We start from the raw sequence: 17,513 nt of genomic DNA on the forward strand, positions 1-17,513 counted from the left end.
GGGCGTATTCCACGGCACGTTTCCTGCTGGATAGCATGGTGGGAAATCACACCCAATTCTGTGCTCATTTGCTTATTAATTATGCACAGGCGAGTTTCTCTCTGAATCACATGGCGGGTCAGGATCTGATTTGTCTGCTCCACCATCACCTAATGTGCTTGAAGGTTTGGGCGCCACATTTAAATGCAACCCTCACTCTCTCCAGGCCAACTTTCAGAAGAGGATGTGTGGAAATGCCTACTGCAAAGGAGAAAGCTGCTCCTAGGTTTTGCAATGACTCCCTGGAAGCTCTCAGATGGTGTGCAGCAACTCAGGGATATCCTCCACTCTAGGGATGGTTCCAGGAAGCCCACCAACCTCATCTCGCTGGCCTGGGACGCCTTTACGAGGGCAGTGAGACCGTTGGGCAACCGTCCTTGAAACACAATCCAGTGCAGGAAGAGAATGAATGATCTCAACTGCTTCGCCAGGGTAAGTCGACCTTCTCCTCACTCCAATCTCATACTCTCATAATGGCATCATGCACTTAAAGGGTTACACTGCTCAGGGATCTCGCACAATGTTAGTGGGGTCACATCACCACTGATTGTCTCACAGGTACCTTAGCATCACCAGCATTTCATCAATCATGCTGCACAAACTCCATCCTCAGCCCTTACTGGGGAGGACTTAGCACACACAGGAGGCCTGCATGCTTCCCAACCTATCCTCCATCTCTCCTCCTCATATTCCATCCATTTGTCTTCATCCAGGCCAAGTTTGCACAAAATAAGAGGAAGAGATCCCAGACCAGAGGAGGGAGGGCTGAAACAGTGGACCTGACTAAATTTGAGGAGGATGCCGCTGAGTTGGCAGGGGAGGCCAGGGATCGCTGCAGTGGGGAAGGCGAGATCGGCTTCTCCCAGCAAGCCAGTACGGATGAACCCACCATGAGTTCATCACATCGTGACATTCTCAGTGAGTGACATGCAATAAAAACAGAAAATGCTAGAAAAACTCAACAGGTCTGGCACCATCTGTGAAGAGAAACAGAGTTAATGTTTTGAGTCCATATGACTCTACTTCAGAGTGACATGCAATGTTGTATTCAGTCTGTTCATAAATTAAATCTATCTGCTCTCTCTACAGGCACCAGCAGGTCCAGACACAGTAGCAGAGCCAACATAAGCCCCAGGCCACCTCAGGTGAGGAAGTTGAGAATCCATTCAAGGAAGATCCATCACTGCATTCACCTGCACCCTCCACTAGCTCAGAGATACACACCTCAGTGGGTCCTCGATTTGGAGTAGGCACGGGGTCATACCTCACAGACACATCTCCAAAGCAGTCTAAGGCACTGACAGCCCAGTTTTCTAGCACTTGGAGCACTGCTGGCGAACAAGCACCTGCTGAGTCTGAGTCTGATGATGAGCCTCTGGAAATGACCATGTCAAACATGCTAGAGATGCAAAGATAGGCAGCAGAAAATCAGGTAGAGTTGTGAGAGGCAGTCAGCAGACCTTAGCAAAGAATGGAGGAGTCCATCTGCATTCTGTCTGATGTTGTAGCTCTGACATGTGAGCACCTCGGGGTCACCATAGGAAGGTTGGCGATCGCCTTGGTGACCTTGGTCCAGCAGGTTCTGCTGGATTTGTGCTTGGATCTGCACTCCATCGCTATAGGCATTGGTGGGATCCATCAGTGATTAGGTGAGAGGGGGATGGAGCACCTTCCTCCATGTGCTCCTTCTCCTCAGAGTCAGGCAGGGACTCTAGAGTACCCACAGAGAGGAGGGCCAGCAGATAGACACCCCGGGGCCATCCACCAGAGTGACTGCGAGAGTGTCCAGCCAAACCCAACCCCCTCTGAATATGACACCATCACCTCCAGCTGTACAGGCCAAGAAGGGTGCATTTGCCCCACATCAGGACACCCAAAGCAGGCAGGGGCCCTTCAGCTCCTGATGCTCTGGAGGGTGGGCCTCAAAATCATCAAAGACAACAGGGCATACCAGTCAGCAGGATGCCCCCACCTCTGCTGCGGATGTCAGGGATGCATCTAGACATAGTGATAGGGTTATAAAAATTAAGAACCTTTGATTTCTCTTCTGGCTCAGGGGTGTTCAATCATTGTAAATATCATGCACCTTTGTCAATACATTTACTGTTCATGAGAATGTGTATTCATTTGAAAGTGTTGTGCATATGCACCTTTGTGCCCTCTTATTGCGAGGATTATCTATGCGCCCACTTAGGGTTCGCCTCTCTGTGTGAGCCTTGCATTGATGTGATGTGTAGCTGACACGTGATACTTATTCTACCCTTGTGTCATGTCAGAGGGATGTGTGAAACACTTTACTGAAGGGTCTACAAAATACGCTAGCCACCATACACCTTACAAGACAGCATGGAATTAGGCATCTTCACTAGCCTTGGAGGGTTAGCTGTACTGGTCTCTCCAAATTGAAAGCTGCCTTCACTGTTAGTGCCAAAGCACAAGACTTGCAACCATGATGCTCTCTCAACTATGCATGCATTTCAGTGTCGCAAAAACCTTCTCAGAAAGATGGCCACCACTGCATCAAGGCTTTTGATGCAGTTTGCCTGCGCTGTTGTGTTGACAATCACTTCCCAGAGCGCACCAGTGGAGGGGTAGCTGCTAAACTTTCCATGAATAGGGCCCAGTGAATCATGAGGTTCGGAGGCGCAAGGCCAAATGCTGAGATAGCTCTCGATGACATTGGTTGTAAAGGCCTTTCGGTCCACAGGCATGGCAGTACGGGACAGAAGGAATGTGGATATGTCCAGTTGCCTGTACCTTACTCCTCCTGGATCTTGTGGCTATGATTGTGTCATGGGCACATTGTGCTTCTTTGAGGGCATCCCCACATGGGAGCTGACCCTCATCTCCCTCTTCAGGTTCCTGCTCATCCTGCTCTTCTTCATCTGAGGAGCTCGCTGCCTTCTCCATGTCTCCGTTTGGCAAGGGGTCCCCACTTTGAAGAGCCAGGTAGTGAAGGGTGCAACACACTATGATAACGCAGGACACCCTCTCTGAAGAGTACTGAAGAGACCCATCCGAGTGGTCCATGCATCAGAAGTGCATCTTAAGGATGCCAATGGTTTGCTCAATGATGAATCATGTTGCCTTATGCGCCTCGTTATATCTCTCCTCTGAGTGACTCAAAGGATAATGTATGGGTGTCATGACCATCCGTTGATCAAGTACCCTTATCCCCAAGCAGCCAACCCTGTATTCGGTGAAGCCCTTCGAATATGTGAGGCACCTGGGAATAAATCAGGCTGCATGAGTCATGGCAATTCCCAGGGTACCTGGCACAAATGTGCATGATGTGTCTCTGATGATCGCACACCAGTTGAACGCTGATGAAGTGGAACCCTTGTTAATGAACATCAGGGGCTTTTGCCATGAAGCTCTCAATGCCATATGTGTGGAATCGATTGCACCCTTTACTCTAGGGAAGCTTGAGATAGCTGCAAACCCCTAAAATCTAGCAGTCTGGCTAGCTTCATTGAGTGTGAAGTTCACATAATGATGAGCTTTGCGGTAGAGGGTATCTGTCACCTCCTTGATATGTTTATGTGTTGAGGACTGTGAGATGCTGCATAGGTACCTTGTGGATCCCTGGAATGATTCAGATTTGAAAAAATTGAGCGTGGTGGTGACCTTCAGGGCAGGGGATGTCCTCCCAGTCCATGGGCATTAGATCCTCCCACAGAATGTGCCAGATATGATCCACCAGCTCTCTTGACAAGCGCATATGGGCGTGTCATTGTCTGTTGCTTACCTCCAGATAGAACAGTCTTCTGTGGTAGACCCTTGGTTGTGCAAGTCGCCTCCTTGGGATGGTTCTAACCTCCTCATCCTCTGGTTGTTGCTGGGCCTCCCCTGGACCATGGACCGCAGGCCGGGTCTCCTCTCTAAGCTTGGTTTAGGCATCGCCGGGCCCTTCTCCTCCACCTCATTTGGTGCATAGCCAAAGGCTCCATTATTCAATCCTCCTTCTCCCTGGGGAATGATGGATGCTAGAGATTAATAAACACTGGGCAGATGTAGTGGACCTCCCATTTGCACACACAAAGGCAGTGTAATACCCCAGAGCTGCGTCTGTATTAATAGCTTTTTATTGATACAGCCATTATACACCTCATCCACAGAATTGAGAACTTTGGAGACATCATGAAATGTGTGACCTTACCAAAGGAGCTCCTGTAATCTATTATCATGTATGCTAATTAACCTTAACTTGCATTTCAGCAATGACTGAATGCCCTTTGGCTCATGATTCATGCCAATTGGATGAAACACATGAGAGGCTTTCATTGATAATGTGGCACATATGCAGCAGGTGTGCTTCCTAGAAGCTTTCCCTTATTAACATTCTCATATACCACTCAATTCAAGCTCAAATGGAGTGACTGCATTGTGAAACCAGTGACTCCTGCAGTCTCTCTTTAAAGGCCTAAAAAAAGGCAATAGATCCAAAGGAAGATCTTCACTTTTCTGTCATCTCTGACTCCATTTCAATGGGCAGGATTTTCCTCTCGTTGGGCGGGCGTGGCAGGCAGGCCCGGGAACAGCCGTGAGACGGACCGCCGCCCGCGATCAGGCGCCAACTGCGATTAGCCAGCATGAAACGTGCGCTAAGAGCTTCAGCACTGCCGGGGTGGGGGCGGGAGGAGCGCAAGTGCTGAAGTCTGTGCATGCGCGGGGGAGCCCACACTGAAAGCTCCCTGAAGGCACAGAGCTGCCTCAGGGCGCTGAGGAATTTTAAATACAAAAATAAGCATTTTACAAATGACAAAAACATCTCCCCACATGTGGCTCAGTCACATGAAGAGGGACATGTAAAAAAAAATGATGTTAAAAAATTTTTATCTTTTTTTAGTAACCGTTGGAAACCTCATCCCGCCTGTGGATGAGGTTTTGTGAAAAATCAAAGGCCGCCTGGCCTATTTGCTCGCCCACCAACCAAACGGTTGAGTGGGCAGCAAAAAATACAAATTAATTAATTGCTTGAGGGCCTTAATAGGCCTCTTAATTGTCAGCAGGTGTGTTGCCGCCTCTCGTGCGCACCCGTTGCCCGAAAGATTGTGGGAGTACGTAATGATATTGGGATGCTCGCCCGATGTTATCACACACTATTTCACTCCTGTTCAGGTTGGGCACACGCCTGACCGCAGGACAAAAATTTCTGCCCAATGTTTTGAGTACAAGCAGGTTGAGGCTGCCCCATGGGCCCCCGAGTGCAGCCCTGGGCTCTTCCCAAATTGACTCCAGCTCCTTCCGTTCAGATTCTTTTCCAGTTTTTATTTCTGACTGTGCCATAACTTTCAGCTTGCCAAGATGGTGGTGCTCAGATTTTACTATGAGACCAGCTGCGAGCCTCCCTCCATAAGTGTCACTGTCCCTCCAATCTTCTTGGAACTCTTCTGTGTACAGGTAGAGATCCCTCCCATTATTCTTTGGCCCCCTCCAATAACCCTGGATACCATACTTATTGTGGTTGATATTGTAACCCTCCCACCTGAAACCATAACTGTAGATGTCCCAATGCCCACTGTGGATCTATTTTGAGGCTGTGTGCACAGTCTCATACTAAGGAGACTCACCCAACCCCTCATCACCCCCAGGAAAGTTTTGAATACCCCCCTCTGCATTACATTTTCCCCATTTAAAGGCTGCAGATGCCTCCCCTCCCTCTGGCCATTCCATCTGAAGCCCAGTACCAAGACAGACAAGACTATAGCCAGTGACATTAAGACCATGACCACGCCCTGTATACCAAGCTGTGCCTGATTCCAATTGACCACACAGCCCTTGCCCCTCCCTGGAATGGGATTAGGACATGCGTGCCATGCATGGCCCTGTAGCATTGCCTGCAAAGCCCCAGGACTGACTTGACTCTCACACCCTGACTATAGGTGCACTAACCCCCTGGACCGACTTCACTCTCGCACCCTGGGTACGTGGCCCCAGATCAGGGACTATGACTGTCTTTCTCTTAACTCTCCCATTCCTTCTTGACTACAACAGTGTCCCTCCCCACTCCCTTCTATGAGTCTCTGCAACCTGTCCTTCATGTGCAATCCTTTCCCGTGTGCTACCTCCATGAATCTTTGTGCAAGCCTTACCCTCTTGTGCCAAACTAACTCCCGTGCATATTCCAGAGCCTGCGTGCCTCCCCTCTAATTTGTGTAGTTCTGTTCCCATTCCACGCCCTTCTGTGTCTGCGTTCCAGTCTTTCATGTTAGACTTCAGCTTCCCCACCCTCAGTCTCCCCTCTGACTGCTATCGTTTCCACGTCTCCACCTTTGCCCATTGTCCCTCATGTCTCCTTCCCCCTATTCTGCCAACCCCATCTTTGCCCATTGTCTCCTGTGTCTCCTTCCATCCACTCCCCCAAATGCACCTTTGCCCATTGCCCCCCATGTCTCCTTCCCCCCCGCCCCCAAACGCACCTTGGTCCATTGTCCCCCGTGTCCCATTCCCCCACAGTCTCTCAAATGCACCTTTGCCCACGGTCCCCCATTTCTCCTTCCCCCTCCCACTCCCTCAAACACACCTATGCCCATTGTTCTCCATGTCTCCTTGCCCTCCACTCCCCCACCCTACCTTTGCCCATTTTCTCCTGTGTCTCCTTCTTCCCCCACCCCACTCCCCAACCACACATTTTCCCACTGTCTCCTTCTCCCTATCCCTCCACTCCCCAACTACACCTTTGCCCATTGTCCCCCATGTCTCCTTGCTCCCCCCTACCCACTCCCCCAAACCAACCTTTGTCCATTGTCCCCTATGTTGCTTTCCTCCTTCCCCACTCCCTGGTCACATTGCTGGTCTTTGTATAGTTTGCTGCCCTGCTTGAGCACCCAAATAACACCCTCCTGGACTACAGAGGAAGCCAGTGAGGAGAGCAAGCCTACACCCCTATTGGCTTTGGTAAGAACCTGGATTGGTGGTGCTGCAGGTAGGCTTTGAATGTTGTACTCACCTCAAAGTCAGGAGCGAAGTGAGGGCAGTCAGCTGCATGCCACTTATTTCCAAACGTGTTTCAGACCCGTCTAATTTCCCATTGATGTGACACTAGATTGGTAGGGGTTACATGATTCCGGCAAGTGGTGTTTTTAATGATCATTCATGACATGGTAATGCATGCAAATGAGGTTCCCGCCATGGGTCAGCAGGAAACCCAACCCGCCATCAACCTGCCATGAAAGTGGTGAGCAAAAATTCCAAATTGTTTTCCCGCTGGCGAGTTTCCAATTTTTGACCTCTCTCCAAACTTTCCAGCCACGTCCGGCATGAAACCTGCCGTGGGGTGGGAGGGGGTAATTCTGCCCAACATTTCAGGTCAATGATCTTTCATCAGAACTGGTCAACGACCTGAAACTTTAACTCTGTTTCTCTTTCCACAGATGCTGCCAGACCTGCTGAGTATTTCCAGCATTTTCTGTTTTTATTTCAGTTATCCCCAGCATCTTGGGCAATATTTACCTCTCAATCTACATCACAAAAACAGATTATCTGACCATTATAACATTGCTGTTTGTGAGAGCTTGCAGTGCACAAATTGTCTGCTACGTTTCCTACATTACAACAGTGACTACACTATAAAAAGTATTCAGTGATGAAAAGTGATTTGGGATGCCCTATTATCATGAAATGTGCTCTATAAATGTCAGTCTTTTCTTTTATGATTGAGTCCACAAGTTTACAGATGGAGTTTGCCCCATTTCCATGCTAGTAAGGATGGGTTCCAAGCTCTACACATAGCACTGTGGAATTTGATGCTGGATTCTCCATGCTCCTTGAGTTTGACTGCTACCTTTCTGCTGGGCTTCCCAATGCACCAAACACTTTGTTGTGCACACCTCTCAACATTCTTCTGTTGGCTCATCTGAAGTGCTCATCTGTGTGCCCTCTGAGGTAGAAACCATCTGCAACCTCACCCTTCCTACCCCCTCAGACCGAGCTGGCAACTATACTGCACTTGCCCCCTGTCCTGGTTACTCAATGTCTCACCATGTGCAGATCCTGCCTCTGAGCACTCCCCTACATTATGCACAATGTCAGTATCTGAGCTGGTGGCTGCCAGTGTGAAATCTAGCGACCCTGCATCTTCATCATCTCTGTGTTCTTGCTGTTCTTCCACTGCCTGGTCTTGCACTTCCTGTTATTTGGAAGGAGAAATTCACGAGAGTATGAGTATGGTGCAGGAGGCAGGGAAATGAGAGCTGCACGCTTACACCATCTGCAGCTTATAAATCTGACGAAAATGTGGGCTGATGGAGAGATGGGATGTGAGGTGTTTTAATTCGAAGAATATAGTCATCTTCAATGGCATCAGACCCACTGCTGACCACCGCCTCAGCAATGGCCAGCACCATATCCTCCATAGTGGTAAGAGCATGCTGACGTGCCTGTTCTCCTCTGCTTAGCTCCTACTGCCTCTGGCTCGTACCACCTTGTCATGTGCGAGAGACAAAAGTGTATCAGTGAGTGTTGTGCAATCTGTTTAGGTGATGTGGCTGCCATGGATGAATAGCTGGCTGTGAGATGTGGGTGTGAGGCTTATAGCAGTGCTGAGTATGTGATGATGCTGTGGAGCATATGATTGTGAAGTATGAGTCCTGATTGACAGAGATTGTTAGTGAATGAGTGATGGGGTGCAGTGAATTGAGCAGTGTTTGAGGCTAGTGGTATAGTTAATAAGATATGACATTTGAAGATGTGCTCACTGAACTTGACCTACTCATGAGGTCATTGAACATCTTGTGAAACTGCAGCCAGGCTCTCGGGGCTTGATTCCTGGCATTGACTTCCATGCTCCAACTGCTTCCTGTGCATATGTCTGGAGGGCTTCCTTGACACCTTTTGGGCACAGGACATCTTTCCTCCTTTCCACCTCCTCCACCAAGTCCTTCAGTGTAGCATCTGAAAATTTTGAAGTCCGCTTTCTCCCATGTTGCGCAAATCTTCAGTGCTTCACAGGTCAAATGATCTTCTTCCACGACTGCCGGTACAGCTCCAGCTGTGATGTACCTCCCCTTTAACAGGTGCAGGCTAGCTTTAAGTGGTGCTAGCCACTCAGGTTATTGGTTATCCAACCATCAACTACATGGTTAGTGCAACCTGGATGCCGAAATCATTAAACTGAGTACGTTGCATGGAAGTTGTCATGCTTACTCTATTGCAGTCAACTGCCGTGAGTTAATCGTGCATTGTGTCCCCCCACTGTTTATGTGGGCTATATCTAATTTAGTCCCCAGTGGTTAGTAAATATTACAGTAAATGCCATTGGCATCATTGTATTTTAGGCAATGCTACCAGCCACAGTGAATCATCAAGTTGTATAGGTGCTGTGATGTTTGCAAACTTTTAAAACAGACTTCATTCGAAATTCTTCTCACCTGACACAATTGGATCCAACTCAGTTTCCTCCCCTCTTTTGGACATTGGTGTGAAAAATGTTGAGAAGGTTGTTATAAGAACTCATGGAAATTCATTGACCTGAAACGTTTACTGTTTCGCCCTCCCTAAATGCTGCTTGACTTGCTGAGTATTGCCAGCATTTTTTGTTTTTTATTTAGGCTATTTTGTTGAGTTGCTTGGGGATAAATTTAGAGATCAGAGTGCCTGACTGATAAATTTCAGAAATTCAGTCTGCAAATTTTTGCAACTGGAAAACAAATTGATAGTGTTAATTACATGGCCTAAACGTATAATGCCTAATTTTTGCAGTGTCTTTTTACAAACATAACTAAATAAAGAATAAAATCTGTTTCTATACTGATAAACAGCAAAATATTACACTATAATAAAAGCAAAATACTGTGGATGCTGGAAACCTGAAATAAAAACAGAAAATGCTGGAAAAGCTCAGCAGGTCTGGCAGCATCTGTGGAGCAAAATATCACACTGGTACATCCTCAAATGTCATATCTTAACTACACCACCAGCCTCAAACACTGCTCAATTCACCACACCCCATCACTCACCTACCAACAATATCTATCAAAGACTTCTTGTCCTTCATTTAGAAGCTTTAGATGACCACGTTACTTGAAAAATGGACACCCAATGGCCTAATTTAACCCCAGTTCTGTTGAATGTGCTGGTGAGTTTAAGGTGAGGATAGGGAGGATCCTATCAGAATCATCAGCATTTGGATTAAAAAAACAGAAAATGCTGGAAAAACTCAGCAGGCCTGGCAGCATCTGTGGAGAGAGAAACAGAGTTAACGTTTCGAGCCCATATGACTTCTTTAGAGCTGAAGAGAAGTAGAAATATGATGGTTCTACTTATCCTTATCTCTGAAGGAGGGTCATACAGACCCGAAACGTTAACTCTGTTTCTCCCTCCACAGATGCTGGATTCTATCCGGATTTTTTTTTTTAAATTTTGCTTATAATATATTATGTATAGGGTGGGAGGGTGAAGGAAAAGGTTTATGTTGTTCAACATCTTTGAACAAAACAATTGTGATTGAGATTTTACTAAGCTCTCTAAAATGAAGGAAAGCAAAACTTTCAGCATATTTTACAAAGTTTCCAGTGACCTTTCAAAAGTCTGGATGCACTGATTCTTGTCAGACTCAAGCCACTCAGATTTATGCAGTTTTCTATGCAGTTCTTTTCCTTCTGTGGAACAAAAGAGCTGCACCTACTTTACAAACTCCGAAACAAAGAAAAAACATTTCCTATCTGGTACACACCCAGCTACAGTAGATAATTACTTTGCTCAGGGGCCATTAGCAAGGCTTTAATTCCAGCTGTCAAGTTTAGTTTTTCCTGTTTCAGCAGGTTTTTTGGCATTTGATTTTATTTTATTATTCGTTCTTGGGGTGTGAGCATCACTAGCAAGGCCACTATTTATTGCCCATTTGTAATAGCCATTGAGAAGGTGTCTTTTTTTCTGTAGCAGTTTGATACAATTGAGTGGCTTGCTAGGATAGTTATGAGTCAACCACTTTGCTGTGGATCTGGAGTCACATGTAGGCCAGACTGGGTAAGGACAGCAGATTTCCTCCCCTGAAGGATGTTAGTGAACGAGATGTGTTTTTACAACAACCTGGTAGTTTCAGGATTATTATTAGTGAGACTTGCATTTTATTCCAGATTTATAACACCTTATAAAATTGCAATGTGTGGTAATGCTACTATCAATTGCCCACAGGAAAGGAGACCCATGACAGAGGACTGTAACTTCCGACTAGCATTGGAAAGTGCTGGCCCGCAGAATTTAGAAGAAGTAAATGCACGCTTACCTGGTCTTGAAAAATTGCATTGCCACTTCCATGCACTGGAGTTGCTTGGGGCCTGCATCGAAAGAATCCTCGCAGGCCCCAGCGAAGTCTAGATTTAGTGTATTCAAGGAGGCCACACCCCCTTTTTTATAGCACTTGCTGCCGTAAAGCAGGTGAGTTTAAAGGGCCAGGGAAATTGACAGGCCAGGGAGAAGGTAAGTGTAGATAAGATTTGGGAGGTCCGAAGGTCGGTGGGGTGTCTGGAGGGGGGGCTGCGGGCAGGAGGGGGGGCCAGAAGGTGAAGGGGGTGACCAGAGGGTGAGGGGGGAGTGTCTGGAGGGTGGGGCATCCGGAGGGTGGGGGAGAGTTTCCAGAGGTCTGGGGATCCTGGAGGTCGGGTGTTCCAAGGTCTGTGGGGTGGAAGGGTTGGTTGGGGGAGTGTCAGGAGGTTGGGGGAGTCAGAGGTCTGGAGAAGTGAGGATGTTCGGAGGGGTGGCGAGAGGTCAGGTGGGGGAGAGGGTTCCAGAGGCCGGGGGGTGGTGCAGGTGGGGGCATTGGGGGGTCCAGAGGTTGTGGGGGGAGGTGGGGGCATTGGGGGGTCCAGAGGTTGTGAGGGAAGGTGGGGGCATTTGGAGGTCAGGGGATCTGTGGTCTGGGTGGGATTCCGAAGTAGGGTGTTCGAGGTCAGTGATGGGGGAGATGGGGTTGTCGGAGGTCGAGGGGGAATAGGGTTGCCCTGTTGGGGGGGTGGGGTGGGGTGTGGGGTAGTCCTGTGGGATTGGCCTGGGTGTTTACAACAGTTATCCAGAAGTTAGAAGAGGTTTTAATTCTTTTAATTTTTTCTGGGTAATTATTGGTGTAACCCAGGCAGAACCATTGAAGTTTGCGGTTTAAATCGCATTTTTGGATGGTTCCCAGCACTTATCCAGATTAAGGTAGCACTTCTGGGCAATTGCCATGCATACCCTTGCCTGGGAGCTTGCCAAAGGGATTCCCCAGTGCATTTTTGGGGTACCCCCCCAAATCCAACGCTGGGGAGCTTGGAAGTTACAGGCAAGAAAGTTGTGGGTTTAAACCCCACTCTAGGACTTGTGCATATACTATAGGCTGAAACTTCAACCAGTATTGAGGGAGTACTGCATTGTTAGAGATGTCAAGAAGTGGCTTAGGTGAAAAGCTTGATTCACAGATAAGATGTTGGAAATCATGCTACAAAAAATCCTTTTTTTAATCTTTCACAGGATGTGGGCATCACTGGCTAGGCCAGTATTTGTTGCCCATTCCTAATTGTCCTTGAGAAGGTGATGGTGAGCTGCTTTCTTGAACTGCTGCAGTCCATAAGGTGTAGGGTACACCAACAGTGCTATTAGAGAGAGAGTTGCAGAATTTTGACCCAGTGATAGTGAAGGAATGGCAATATAATTCCAAGTCCAGATGTGTAGCTTGGAGGGGAACTTGCAAGCGTTGGTGTTCCCAACTTGCAAGCGTTGGTGTTCCCAACTTGCAAGCGTTGGTGTTCCCAACTTGCAAGCGTTGGTGTTCCCAACTTGCAGGCGATGGTGTTCCCAACTTGCAGGCGTTGGTGTTCCCAACTTGCAGGCGTTGGTGTTCCCAACTTGCAGGCGGTGGTGTTCCCAACTTGCAGGTGGTGGTGTTCCCATGCATCTGCTAGCCTTGTCCTTCTATGTGGTAGAGGTTGCAGGTTTGGAAGGTAATGTCGAAGGCACCTTGGTAAATTGCAGCAGTGCATCTTTTAGATGGTACACACTGCTGCCACTGTGCATTGGTTGGGGAGGGAGTGAATGTTTAAGGTGGTGGGTAATAATCAAGTGGACTTCTGTGTCCTGGATGGTGTTGAGCTTCTTGAAGTGTTGTGGGAGCTGCACTCATCCAGGAAATTGGGGAGTATTCCGTCACACTCCTGACTTGTGCCGTGTAGATGATGGACAGGTTTTGGGGAATCAGGAGGTGAGTTACTCACCTCAGAATTCTCAGCCTCTGACCTGCTCTTGTAGCCACAGTATTTATATGGCTAGTCCAGTTCAGTTTCTGGTCAATGGTAACCCCTAGGATGTTGATACTGGGGGATTCAGTAATGGTAATGCCATTGAACATCAAGGGGCGATGGTTGGATTCTCTCTTGTTTGAGATGGTCATTGCCTGACACTTGTGTTGCGCAAATGTTACTTGCCATTTGTCAGCCCAAGTCTGGATATTGTCCAGGTCTTGTTGCATTTGGATATGGACTGCTTTAGTATCTGAGGCAGTCCATTGCTGATGAAAGGTCACTGACTTGAAACATTAAATTTGTTTTTCTCTTCACAGTTGATATGTTCAAATCTGGGAACTAGCCCAATAAACATGAACACACAGAAAGGTTTTGGGCTGGATTTTCATGAGTTGGGGAGACTCCTGGAGGTTAAAAAAATGGCGGCCAGGACACGATTCCAGGATTCCTGCCCCACTCCTGGCACCCCCAATTTTCACCATAGCGGGTTTCGGGTGCAGGCTGGTGCAGGTCGTGAGCCCACACCTTGCACTCATGACCTGGCCATCTCCATGTCAGGGATAGGTATCTGTTATTGCGCCACAATTTTCATGGAGTCGAGCCTGTCTTTAAAGGATTCACGGTTCACAGCTCCTCAGAGGTGTCATAAACCATAGTCTGGATGAGAGAATCGCTTGAAAAGTCAGTTGAAAAGGCCTTACTCATGCCCACCATGTCAAGCTGTGCCTCTCCACCTACCCCCATGGCCCCTCATGCCCTTCATGACAAGCTATGGCTCTTCCATGCCCATTCACTCACTATACACTCTGTATAGAATCAATAAACCCTATAGTAACAATAGGGTTTATGAAAAAGCTTTAGAAAAAAATCATTCATTCATCTAAATCAAGCAATGTTTTCTGTGGAATGCAGCTGTTTCAACAGACTAATGGATATCTGGGTTCTCAAGATAGCTATTGCTCTGTGATCTATTCTGTCAACTGCACAATGATTATTTACACAAGATAAAGAGGTGTTAAGTGCTTGCAGTTTCTGTTATTGATATTTATTGATCTGGATGATTGACACCTTTTGGGACTGTAGTAAAAGGAGTTTTTTTTAAGGAATTAGGAAGTTATGAATGAATGACTTTCTTTAAAGCTAAAGTGGGTGGAGGAGCTTAAGTTGGCATGGAGGGTATGGGGCCATGGAGGTGGGTGGAGGGGCATGAAGTAGCATGAATTAGCATGGATGGGGCATGGAGAGTGTGTGGGGGGGGGGGTGAGGAGCTGTGAGGGGTGAGGTCTAGAGTGAAGTTTGATGAAGTGTTTCAAATGTGTCCTTTGGAAATTGAGCTAATCTTTACTCAGTCATGAATTCATTTGTTAAATGTTGTAACTTCTTTTTAAGCATTGATGTAAACTTACCAGATGCTAGCAATGAGGAAGAACGGAGCCCTGCAGACAGCACGAGTCCTGCCAGTAAGACCTTTAAATTTGTAGCTGAGGAGCAGCAAGAAACTTTGGCAGAGTTAGAAAATTCAGCAAAAGTGATACAAAGAGCATGGAGAAGACACATTGTAAGTTTAACTTTATACTAAACACCAATGTATAGTGAAAATTACAGTAATTAAGGGATTGATGAGCAATTTTAAACTCCCCTTCCATTTGCATTACCCTCATGTTTTATCTAATCAATACTGAGTCAAACTTTCTTACATTACAAAAGTGGCTAAATTTCAAAAGTACCTCAAAGTCTGAAGCGCATGGGGGATCTTGAGTGTCTGAAAGATGCTATATAGATTCAAATTCTTTCTTTTCTTACTGTATTTCCCAAATATAACTTAAAAAGATTTTTTTAAGCAAATTCTAAATATGAAAATACATTAGTTAAAAAAAATATGTTTTTGATAGAAAATCAATTCCCTTTACTATATTTACTATTTTAGAGAATGTTGTAGCTTGTGTCTGGAGCATTGAATACCTCAGAGTTTGAAAAAGCTGAAAACAGTCAGGAAAGCTATGATAAGATCAGCAACCGAAACATGTGGCTCTGAGTACGCATTTGAATAACTTGCATAGGTGTGGTTGGATTACTGCGGTTCCTCCCTCTTATGTTTTTCAATGGTAAAACTGATTTAAAAACAGGTTGGACTAATGTTTACTAACAAAACATTTGGCTAATGTGAGATCTGCCAATGTGTTCTCTCCCCACAAAATATATCAGCAAATAAAAGAAGTATGGGGTAATGATATTAAAGTGGTGTGGCTAAATGTTTTGAGAGAGTTATTTTGGCTTTCAGCCATTTTCACAGACTTGTAACCTTAAATAAACAGTTAGTCATATCTCCTTAAATTGAAGGCAGAAAATTTGTACTTTCGGCATGTGATTGGTTACAGATATTGGCCATGGTAATTTGGAGGCATTTGGATTTTGAAATGCAATCATTGCTACATGGCCTATCTGGCTTGTTGTAGTCATGTGACCTCTGCCACGAGGCACAGGGTTTGGGGGAACCATCTTACACTCAGTTCAATAAAGACATTACACTAGAAACACTGTATTCTTTGAATTCATAACATTGTGTCAGAAATGGAGCTGAGATTGAATTTTAAAAAGCTGGAGAAGCTGGAAAGAGGCTACTAAAATAGGAACACAATCAGTTCAGAACTGCTGAAAAAGCAGGGAAAAGCAAACACAAGGCAAAGGTTACAAGAAAATCACTGGGTGAATCAAAAAAAAGGCTGAAACCTTCCTCTCCCCACTTCTGTCAAAATGAAAGGCAATATGTGGCAGAGCTGGCAGTTTTTCCACATGCAATGGCAAAACTGAGATTGCAACAGATTTAATTAACAAACCAGAGCCAATATGAGTAGCCGGACTTTAACACTGCTGGGGAGAGACTGTTACAAATTTTATTCCACCTTAAATCTCTCCAAAGAACAGAAAAAATAGACAACAGAGATTTTGAAAGCCTTTAAGGTATGCTTCGAACCCCAAGTGAATGTAACTTATGAACGCTATGTATTCAACGCTAGGGCTCAAGGTGAAAAAGAGCCTATTGATCAGTATGTGACTGCATGTGAATTCGGGTAACTAAAAGATAACCTCATTACAGATAGGCTTGCCTTAGGCATAAGAGATCCTGCAGTGAGAGCAAGTCTACTGTGAGAAGAGAAACTTACTCTCAAGGAAGTGATGAACATGCGCAGAAGTCTGGAAGTTGTCAAACGTCACCTAAAGCACGTGTACAGCAGAACAGACGAGGAGTTACATGATGCTGACAGAAATTCCAGTCCAAAAAAGCAGAACAATCACAGACAAAGGGCAGGATGGACATCATACAAAGAAAAAGAACGATTGTCCAGCATGGGGAAACAATGTTTTAATTGCAAGAAGCCAAATCATTTCACACACAAGTGTTTGGCTAAAAAGAAGCAAAACAAGCCTATACAGATGGCCACTGGTGAGATATCGGCTAAAGATTCTGACAAATCACTGTACACCGTACAACAGGTTTGTTCCTTCAAGCCTACAGCTAATAAATGGTTTGTGACTGTTAGAATGATGACTGCAGAAGAAGAGTATCAAATGAACATGAAGTGTCAGATAGACACTGGTGTGTCATGCAAAGTGACTCAACATGGCGATCCAAAAATGAAGCCCTTGAAAGTAAGGTTGAGGCTATATGATGGCATGATACTTATACTGAAAGAACAGATTAACCTGAAAGCCCAATGCAATGGCAAGAATGAAGATCTGGAATTCCATACATAGACGGTATGCAAAAGCTACTCATCTCAGCTGGAGCAAGTCTAAAGCTTGGACTGGTAAGACTAAACATGTCAAAAGAGATTTACAATGTGTCACAACGTACTAAACCACTGACCACTGAACAGATCCTAGAGGAGTACAAAGATGTGTTTACAGGGTTTGGATGTCCACCTGGTGAATATCATCTCGAAGTAGATGAGAGTGTAAGACCAATTCAGCATCTGCTGAGAAGAGTTCCAGCTGCTCTCAAGTCAAGCCTAAAAAACGAGATAGAAGAGCTGGAAAAGAAGGGAGTATTCAAGAAAGTGACAACTTCTACAGACTGGGTTAGCAGCATGGTAGCAGTGAAACAACCTGGAAATCTGAGAGTATGCATAGACCCAAAGGCTGGGATTTTCCAGAACCACCTGTGGCAGGAATCGTTGTGGACTGAACAGAAAATTTGACGGACCAGCGAAAGGTCCATTGACTTTGGGCGGGAATTTCCGGTCCTACGGCGGGCAGGAC

General features: G+C 46.1%; 1 protein-coding gene across 1 annotated transcript in view; it reads left to right on the forward strand.

Moving 5' to 3' along the window:
- The window catches only part of c11h11orf65 (chromosome 11 C11orf65 homolog), a 78,357-nt gene that overhangs the window by 16,742 nt on the left and 44,102 nt on the right, over positions 1 to 17,513 (forward strand). The window contains exon 3 of the mRNA XM_041199032.1: positions 14,643 to 14,811. Coding sequence (XP_041054966.1) covers positions 14,643 to 14,811 — 169 coding nt within the window. The remainder of the gene's footprint in view (positions 1 to 14,642; positions 14,812 to 17,513) is intronic.

Source organism: Carcharodon carcharias, chromosome 11 (genome assembly GCF_017639515.1).
Source record: "Carcharodon carcharias isolate sCarCar2 chromosome 11, sCarCar2.pri, whole genome shotgun sequence".
In the NCBI taxonomy this organism is placed as follows: domain Eukaryota; kingdom Metazoa; phylum Chordata; class Chondrichthyes; order Lamniformes; family Lamnidae; genus Carcharodon; species Carcharodon carcharias.